General features: G+C 47.5%; 1 protein-coding gene across 1 annotated transcript; it reads right to left on the bottom strand.

Annotated features, from left to right (window-relative positions):
- Positions 1 to 644: 644 nt before the first annotated feature.
- CD4 (CD4 molecule) lies at positions 645 to 7,904 on the bottom strand. The gene is made up of 10 exons (XM_051626879.1): positions 7,879 to 7,904; positions 6,624 to 6,738; positions 4,804 to 4,959; positions 4,568 to 4,711; positions 4,052 to 4,327; positions 3,253 to 3,615; positions 2,891 to 3,133; positions 2,696 to 2,814; positions 1,990 to 2,057; positions 645 to 916 (listed from the first exon to the last, which is right to left on the bottom strand). Exons 2-10 carry the CDS (start codon positions 6,682 to 6,684, stop codon positions 901 to 903), a joined length of 1,446 nt encoding a protein of 481 aa, XP_051482839.1. The 5' UTR covers positions 6,685 to 6,738; positions 7,879 to 7,904; the 3' UTR covers positions 645 to 900.
- Between the last annotated feature and the right edge of the window lie 1,555 nt (positions 7,905 to 9,459).

Raw genomic sequence — 9,459 nt, 5'->3', positions numbered from 1 at the left:
TTACTTCTATCCTAATTTTCCTGAGCTTCTCACTCCCTCTTCCCATCTCACTGAGCCAATAAGGGAGCCATTTTGGGTGACTTTCTCAGGAGCATCTCTTCTCTGCACTCAGTGGGCTTGCACTGGTTTGTTCTCCTAGGAAATTACTTTGTCACCCCCTTCCCAAACTTACCTTCTGGATCAACACTCACAAGTTCTTCAGCCTCTGATCTCCAAAAATTATAATCCCACTGCTTGTGGTGGTTTTACTTCTGCTTTGGTTTGTGGTGGGAGAGGTGAAGACTAGAGGCTGAAGGATGGGGCTGGGAGCCACTGTAGGGCTCAGACTGCCCAGGAAAGGCATATGAAGATGGCCAGGTTTCTCAGAGAGCAGAGGGCTGCTGCCTTGAGGAAGGCTCATGGCAGCCAGGGAGGTGGGAGGTACCAGGAGAATCAGGATTCCACATCTCAGCAGGGAGAAATCTGAATCTGAGCCAGACAGGAGGGCCTTGAAAAATATGAATTCAGCATGCAAACAAAAACCCAACCAAAACCAACCCCACTGTCATTTATTGTAGCTCAGGCAGATAAAAGAAGCATATAAAATAGGTTCTAAAAGAAGGTCAAATTAAGTGCATAGGCAAAATACAAACATATGTGTGTGTGTGTGTATCTTCTATTCAGTGTCTCTCCTTATTGAACTGAGGCTCAACAATAACCCTTAAGGGCCTCTTGTCTTGTCCATCAGCTCCTACCCACACAACATCCCTCCATGGTGTCAGACTGGGAGAATGATGCAGGAACAAAGAATGACATCAAAACAGGTGGAAAGGCAGATGGATTCACAGAGCACCACGGGCTGTCAGGTGTTTAGGTACAGGCAGAGACTTCAGCAACCCTTCTGACTCCAGGGCTGCAGTTCTACTTATTTAGCCGGCTGCAAGAGGAAAGTATGATGTGAGTAGAGTGTGAAAGGATTCAATCAGATACCTCAAAGCTAGAAATCCCCCCCAGATTTTTGCTTAGTGTAGAGAATGGCTGCCCTGCCTCTAAAGCTGAGGATGCAAATGGATACTTGTGCATCCACAAGGCTGAGGTTTAGGCTTCAATTACACTGAGCTGCTTACTTGGCAAAGAGAGTTAAAGAATAGCTGTGTCAGCACTTGTCTTGCACAGATTTAGCTGGTTTTGGATGTAGTTTTATGGGATTTGTCCTCTCCTTATGGGGATTATTTTTTAATCTTGATAAAAAGTAGGTGAAAACAAAGTGAATTCTTTGAGACACGTTATGCTAAACAACTCTGCACGTCAATCCCAGCTATGCAGTATTTGCCAATAAACATTCTCACTGAGTTCTCAGAGATAGTGAAAAAAAAAATAGGTGAAACTATCACAGTTTGCCACTGTCACCAGTGAAAATTAAGCAGCAGGACAATTCTGTACCAATAAATGCATTGAACTTGTTCATGCAACCTTTTGCACTGCCCTTAGCTCTCCACTTCCAGTGACAGAACAGCTGTCAGTGTTTCTTCACAGCTGCTTCTGATGCCTGATACCATACAAACTTTAAGACCTGGAAAAGAGCAGTTTCTCTGCTGAGAAATCCTTGCTCCCATGCAAAAGGTCAGGACATGATGGTGCATGTCAGCACCCAAGGCCTTTTGGAGAAGGCACGATTCACAGTGTGCTGTGGCTTTCTCCTCTTTTTTCCTTGCTCCCAGAAGGTAATTCTCACAAATTTCAGCCCAGCACTGTGCTATCAGAACTGGAATCAATCATGGACATCACAGATTTTTAAAATTTGGGATGTAACACAAAATTAAGCAAGCATTCATTAAGCTCCTAACTCTTAAACATCACTTAACATGAGTAAGAACTGAAGATGCTGAAATGCAGCTGTGCTGTGGCACCAAGCAAGCTCAAGCTCCATTTTTCCCTGCTTGACTACCCAGCTCTTCTGTCTTGAAATCATAGTCTTTGCCTGTTCCAGATACTCTCATTGCCACTTACTGTTGACACTGACATGTCTTGTTTTCCAGCAAGTACTGTCTTGCTTGTGCCATCTTTTTTGCCCGTTGCTGCCAGGAGAGAAGGGATAAAAAATTATTGGATATTTTTATATCTCACAGGCTGAGAGGGTTGGGGTTGTTCAGCTTGGAGAAGAGAAGGCTCCAGGGTGACCTCACAGCAGCCTTCCAGTACCTGAAGGGGCTACAGGAAAGCTGGGGAGGGGCTTTTTACAAGGGTGTGTAGTGAGAGGACAAGGGGTAATGGATTTAAACTGGAAGAGGGGAGATTGAGGTTAGACATTAGGAGGAAATTCTTCAGTGTGAGGGTGGTGAGACACTGGAACAGGTTGCCCAGGGAAGCTGTGGATGCCCCATCCCTGGAGGTGTTCAAGTCCACATTGGATGGGGCTCTGAGCAGCCTGTTCTAGTGGGAGGTGTCCCTGCCCATGCAGGGGGGGTTGGAACTAGGTGATCTTTAAGCTCCCAATCCAAACCATTCTATAATTCTATGTTTCAAATGCTTTCCTCTGAAGTGGCACTAAAGTACTGTCTGGCATCTGCAGACTGTCCATCTCCAAGCACTTGCTTTGACTCTAAGGATTAACCCTTTGTCTGTACTGCCCTGCAGCCAGACAGAGAATCAGACACCTCCTAGGGTGTGGGCAGACTGTGATCTCCTCCCTACTTCCAGGAACTAGGGCACTCACCCTTCTCCGCTGCCAGCTCATGCCACTGATGATGCAGAGGCACACAAGGCCAAACACCAGCACACCACCTCCAATAGTTGTTCCCCTGATCACGTAGCTAACCCAAGCAGGAGCTTCCTCTGTGGAAGGAGAAAAGTGTTCAGAGACAAAGAGAATTTAAAGCTGGAGGCAGGGACGTGAAGCTCATTTCCATACCCACGGAGTAATTAAGGCTGATCTTGCTGTCATTATCTTCTATGAGGTGACAGTTCCACAGCCCTGCAGAACTAACATTCACCTCCAGCTTTTTTTCACCCTCCTTTGAGTTCTTGACGTCCATCTGAGTCCCATTCACCCGTTCCCAGCGCAGGTGGGCGTTGGGTGGGAGTGAACTAGAGACCTGGCAGATCAGGGTCATCTCAGCCCCTCTGGGTAGTGGTCCAACAGGGCTGGCTGAGACTGTCAAGGTAAGAAAAGGACATGTGAGTAGAAAGATGGGAAGATGGGTCCATCCATACTCTTATGGCTTCCAGGTTTCTGCAGCTCCTCACCTCTTGACCCACTTCTGTTCTTCTTACCTTTCATCACCACCAGCTCTATCTGGCTCTCTGTGTATCTTCTGTTGTATTCCAGCTGGCACTGGTACTTCCCAGAGTGGTTGAAATGGACTTTGGGGAGTTTCACCTCTATGGTGCTTTTTGGTTTCCTTTCAGGGATCTCAAACCGCAGGTGGCTGCTTTTCTTGGTCTCACGAGGCTGTCCCTGTGCCGGGACAAAGAAATCCAGTAGCTCGTGACGGGTTGCACTTTTCTGTTGTTCCAAATTCACTTGCCCAGAGAAACTTTCTTTCCATTTTATCTTCTGGAAGTTCAGGTGCCATGACAAGGTGACAGTGCTATCAACAGTCGCATACTTTCTTTCCGAGTCTGGATTCTGAAAACCTGAATTCAGAAGAGACAAGGAACAGAGAGGCAGGGAAGGCCATGGCTACACTTCTCTGTGTCCACCTTGAATCTGGAGAGATGCACACCGTGCTCAGCTGAAAGACAACTTGGAGAAAAGCCACCAGATACCCCGGGAAGGACAGACAGCATCTAAGAATAGGTTTGAAGAGTCTAAGCTCCCAGGCTCATCAGAGCTGAGAACAGACCCCAAGGAGAGGGGGAATCTTTTAGGGCAAGACTGGAGATGAAAATGAGTGCGAGTGTGGAACAGAGCTCAGGCAGCAAAGCAATACCCAAGCCACAGTGTTGGAATGTTGGAAGCCCTGGAAAATAAACCCTGAAGCACCAATGCTTGGGATGCTGGAGAGTAAAAGCTCAGCTCATAAGCTGGTTCCTGAGCCTGTATGCAAGCTGCATTTTTGTTGCCACATACCTAATACCTTTACATCAAAGGAGATGTTCTGATTAATCAGTGGAGAGTCCGAATGGACATGACACAGCCAGGTCCCACTGTCTGTAGCCACCAGTTGCTTTAACTCCAGTCTGTATCTTTGATGGGTCTCATCTTGTGAGACTTTCGGTCTTAATACGTTATTGTTATGGTTAAACAATGTGATGCTGAGATTAGGTAGAGGATCAGATGAATTTTGCATTAAAGTCAGCTCAGGGACTTCATTTGGCAGGAAGTGCCCATCTAAAGAGATCGTCACTGTAAAGAACAAAAGAGCAACCAGTAAGTCAACTCCTCTTCCTGTGGGGGAAGCACAAGTGTCACAGCAAAGAGCACATGAGGACTTTGTGCCCTGGAGATGGAGGAGGAATGAACTCTGACAGCCCAGGCCAGAAGAAATGGCAGTGGGATAAAGAATCCCAGCCGAGATGTCTCTCCGAGCTCTGGGGTCTCCTGCCCCCTCAGCCCCTCATGGCTAAAAGCCCTCTCATCACTCACATTTAAAGACATGCAGTGAGATACTGACTCGGCGAGGGCCATATTCACAGGTGTAGATGCCAGCATCAGAGAGCCCCAAGTCCCACACCCTCAGGTGTTTACTGCTGGGGTCGATTTCAGATCGACTGGTCATGGGAGCTTTGCCTTTCGAAAAAATAAGCTGGGTTAGAAGAAGGGCAGAGGCTTCTCAGCCATGTGCTGGGGAGAAGAGGTGATGAATCGGAAGCGAGCCTTACCCTTCAAATTCTCAGTTTTAAGCAACCTTATAACAGCCTTGTAGTACTTCCAGGTCACACCTGTATGCTGAGGAAGGCCTCTGCAGCTCAGTATCACCTCCTGTCCTGCGATTCCAACCTGCAGCTCGTCTTGCTGAGCTGTAGCAGGGGTCAGATCTGAAAGACATTCACTTTCTGAAGTATGGCTCAGCAAATGCTTCCCATCCCTCCAGAAAGACATAGAAGTTTCTCCTCCCTTTGCCAGATACTGGGAAGATCAACCTCAGTTTCTGAATGTTCCACTCCTTTGGCTTGTTGATCACTATGTTTTCAGCTCCATAACTTCCCTCCCCTTTGGGCTCTTTACCTAAAGGCTATTCTGTTTCAGACACATTCAGAACCAGGGAAAATGCCTGTGCTTGTGGTGGATGTGACATCATTCACACTTCTGAGATGTCAACAGTTTTACTGAAAAAACTTTTTTCCACTGGAGAAGATTTTGCTGTCCTACTGGTAGCAAAGGCAGGACAGCATACTCCAGCCCTCCTTCACTTCCCAGGCAAGACTTGAGGAAGCACTAGCAAATCTGGTCATCCCTTCTTCCAGTTTTTGCACAGAGCAAGACTGAAAGCCCAGAAAAACAAAAGGATAAAGCAAAAATAATGAAGAAATAAGGCTGGCCTAATGTCAGGTTCCTGTTCTTGAGATGAAGTAGAATGTATAAGGCTGAGAAAACATTAGGAGTGGTTTCTTAGAAGAACCACTTCCTTTCCTTCACAGTAAAGAGGATTTCTGCAGGAGACTGTAAGAAGGAAATGGGAGTTGTCAGAGGTACAGTTGGGAATAAGGGGGTTGTGGTCTCCTACCTCACTGCTGGAAAACTATCAGAGCTGCCTAACCTGCAGATGCCCCAGATGCCCCCAGTATTGGAGAGCCAAAGAAATGCAAAGTACAAAGTTGACTTGAATTTAAGGGAGGGTTCTCCCCAAGTTACATATTCTCCAAAAGCACAGGTAATCTGTAACATTACCTATACAGGTTTTCAATAGTTACACGTTGGGCCACAGAAAAGGATGAACTTGTCTTAAACTGTGAAATTATAAATGCTGTTAATAAGAGTTGGTATATTTTGCTTTGGTTTTGGTGCTAGGGTGTGTAAAAGGGTTCCAGTGTTTCCTCTACAAACAGAGGAATCACAGCTGAGTAGCTGAGAAATGCAAGCTTGGCCTTATTCAGACACCTTCTTTTCTTGGAAAATAAGCACTAAAAAGCCCACCAAGTCTTATGACATCAGCAGTGAAACTGAGCAAGCTGGTAGCATCACATTTGTAAAGGCACAGCTGTGATGAGAAACATGCATTTTGGCCCAGGCATCTGGAGGCAGCGTGGAGGGCAGTATTTTCCACCCTGTGCTCAGTGTGCACCCCAGCTCTCACAAGAACCCCCCTCCTGCATTGTTATGGGGTAGCTCCCCAAACCTGGTGGTGCCCCAGACATCCTGGCTGTGGCTGGCAGGCTGGGAACAACCTGAGTCCCAAAGCTCGAGCTGTCCGTGCTGCCTCTGAAATAACAGGGCATGGATGTAGGGAGCCCCTCAGTTTCCAGTCCCTCTGTCCCAATCTCCTCTGCACGGCCCCACAAGGAGCCACTAGGCAGTGGAGGGCTGGGCCAGACAAGGTAAGAAGGCAGTGGTCACCGCTGCATGGCTGCAGTGGGCCTGCTCTAAGCCCTGCCAGGTTTTTTTACGTGGCAGATTGGGAGGAGCTAAAAACACCCCAGGTGTTGTGAGGCTTGTGGAAAGGCTGTAAGAACAAGGAGGCATGGCTGAACTGACGACTCACCCAGATGCAGAACCAAGAAGACTGCAAGCGTGCTGCTCACCGCCCTGCTGCGTGTCTCCATGACTGTGGGAATGCTCCTCCCTGCTCTGGACCCCAGGCTGGAAGTGCTTCTGTCCTGGAAGACCCAAACGCTCTGTTAATAATGGTTGATTTTCAGACCTGGGTGGACGGGCCCCATGTTTCCTGTCAGTAGCCACAGAATCACAGAATCCTGGTGCTGGAAGGGACCTCGAAAGATCACCAGGTCCAACGCCCCTGCCAGAGCAGGGTCACCCAGAGCACATCACACAGGAACGTGTCCAGGCGGGTTTTGAATGTCTCCAGAGAAGGAGACTCCACAGCCTCTCTGGGCAGCCTGTCCCAGAGCTCTGTCAAACCACATGGAAACTCATTGATGAGGTCACCTGTGCCCTGTGTTTCAGCAAAGAATCCAGAGGCAGTGTTCCCCCTAGAGCTTGGTATTGAAGGTTTCATTTTACTCATCCTTAGGTGTGAGAGACCAGCCCTCAGGACCTGTGCTTGCTGGAATTGATGTCAAAACCCCAACTGAATCTCCCCGGGTTGCCCTACTCAGTTCTTGACTCTAGGTTTCTGGCATTCACTGGACTGCAGGTGTTTGTATTGCCAAGAGTTCTGTGCTTTCTTACTTCTCTGTGGTGGGTTTTCATGGCTCTTGCAGCAATGAAGGCTAAACACACACGGGACTGCATTAGTAAGAGCACCACTGGTAGGCTGAGGGAAGTAGTTATTTCCCTATATTTGGCAGACCTGAGGTCTCATCTAGAATTCAGAACCCAGTTTTGGGCCCCCAGTATGAGACAGATGTCAACAAACTGGACAGGGTCCAATGGAGGGCTACTGGGATGGTGAGGAGGCTGGAGTACTGGATATACAGGGAAAGACAAAAAGCTGGGTTTGGTGTGAAGAAGAGAACCAAGGTGGGATCTCATTTCAATCTCCCATTATCTAAAGGTTATTACCTAGAAGAAGGAGCCACATTCTTCTCAGAGGGGTACAGGAGAGGAACAGGAGGCAGCAGCCACAGGTGGCAGCAAGGAACTGTTGACTAGATATAAAGAACCCAGCTGGGAGCAGGAAGTTGGACTGGAGACCTCCAGGGGTCCCTTGCCATCTAAATATTTCTGTGCTATTTTGTGTTTCTATGATTAAGGCCATCTTTAGGCTCTTATGAATATTTTTATTTAGTTTGTTTTTTGTGTACTTATTTCTTATCTTTAAAAGTCTTAATACTCACCAAGTCTGAAGTTGTTAGAAAGACTTGCTTGAATTCTTAGACTGATTCAACAAAAAGTCTAGAGAGAAGGGAGGGATGAGGTCAGAAAGAAGAAGATGTGTTGATCCTTAAGTGGGAACTGGGAGCTACCTGTTCTGTGGAGGTGAGTTATCAAGTTAGATGAAGCATGTGACTGTAGCAGAGACCGAGTGTGGGTATCAGCTGTAGCTAGGTGGGCTGGCAAGGCATGGGGGACCATGGCTGCTGCTGCAAGGAGACTACCAAGCTCCCCATCCCTACATGGAGGCTTATGTTACAAAAAAGGAAGCCAAACCAGGTAAATGATCTAGCAAAAACAGTGAGGGAACTGCACGGCCCCAAAAGCAGGCAGTCCCCACGTCAGGAGACCCTCGGGGAAGACCTTTCCTGTTGCTTCTACAAGGCATACAAGGAGCACTTGTCCCTGGGAGGCATCCACCATCCCTCAGACAGAGACCTCCAGGGGGCCTCTTGTGGCCACAGTGGCTGAGCCAAGAGGGGCCAGGGAGCCAGCTGACGAGGCTTTGGGGCAGCTCAGAAGCATCCCACCTCCAGGCCAGGATGAGGCAAAGGTTGGAGGATGTTGGGGTTGTGAAGGGCAGCTGGAGGGTGCAGTGAGAGCACTGACAGCATAGAGACTGGTGAGAAAAGGTTTTACAGGCATAGCTTAGCTTGCAAGGCAGGAAGTTCAAAGCTGGGAAAGCTTCTAGAAACATGCACGAGGCCGAGTGCTAGGGTTGCAAAGTGTGACAGAAAAAGCAGAATAAAGGAGTATGGGGTCATCAGGCCATGCTGGGTGGGGCTCTGAGCAACCTGATCTAGTGGGAGGTGTCCCTGACCACGCAGAGGGGCTGGATCTACACGATCCCTTTAAGGTCCCTTCCAACCCAAACCATTCTATGATTCCATGATCAGAAAGAGGGGAAGCCAGAGAGCATGGGTGGCTGTACAGAAAACTTGAGCTTCATCTAAAGCAAGAGAGGCTTCATTTAAACCGAAGCAGCATCTTGCTGCTGACATCTAAGGTAGGAATTGTTTTAAACTAAGGCTGGGGAAAACCCAACAAGTATAGATTAGCATCGTTTGTGAGCTGAAGCATCCAAAACACAAGAACACCATGTCCTCAAGTGAAGGGTCAGACAGAAGCTGACAAAGCTCAAGGGACAAGCAGTGGGAAGTGAGCTGACCGAACCAAACCCTGTTTTAATGGAGTATGGGAAAACACTATGGATGTTACCAACTGAGAAAACTAGATAAGGGAAATAGAACTGATAAATAGTGGGGATGTGTAGGAGAGATCCAAGCCCAAGGAGATCAGGATCCCTAACAAAAAATATTTACACGGGTTTTCAGAGGAGTCAGTAGGATTAGCCAGTGGAATGGTCACTCAGCTCCAGCTGATAATAGAAACATCCTGCCACAGGTAGCATGATAGACTGAAGGCTGGAATCATAATGGGATTGAACTCAAAAGTAATGCAAGAATAATTGTGGACAATATTTATATGTATTATGTGCAATATTAAATATAATATACCAGAGGATATTTATTATTGAAATTAAT

Source organism: Apus apus, chromosome 1 (genome assembly GCF_020740795.1).
Source record: "Apus apus isolate bApuApu2 chromosome 1, bApuApu2.pri.cur, whole genome shotgun sequence".
Classification (NCBI taxonomy): Eukaryota; Metazoa; Chordata; class Aves; order Apodiformes; family Apodidae; genus Apus; species Apus apus.
This window is presented reverse-complemented; position numbering and strand designations above follow the sequence as displayed.

Bases quoted from the DNA above. Each gene is read 5' to 3' on its own strand.
- CD4 (XM_051626879.1), bottom strand. From the start codon at position 6,684: ATGGAGACACGCAGCAGGGCGGTGAGCAGCACGCTTGCAGTCTTCTTG. The intron at 4,960-6,623 runs GTGAGTCGTCAG...AATGTCTTTCAG, and splicing joins CTTCTTGGTTCTGCATCTGG to ATCTGACCCCTGCTACAGCT. The intron at 3,134-3,252 runs GTAAGAAGAACA...TTACCTTGACAG, and splicing joins AGAGCTGGTGGTGATGAAAG to TCTCAGCCAGCCCTGTTGGA.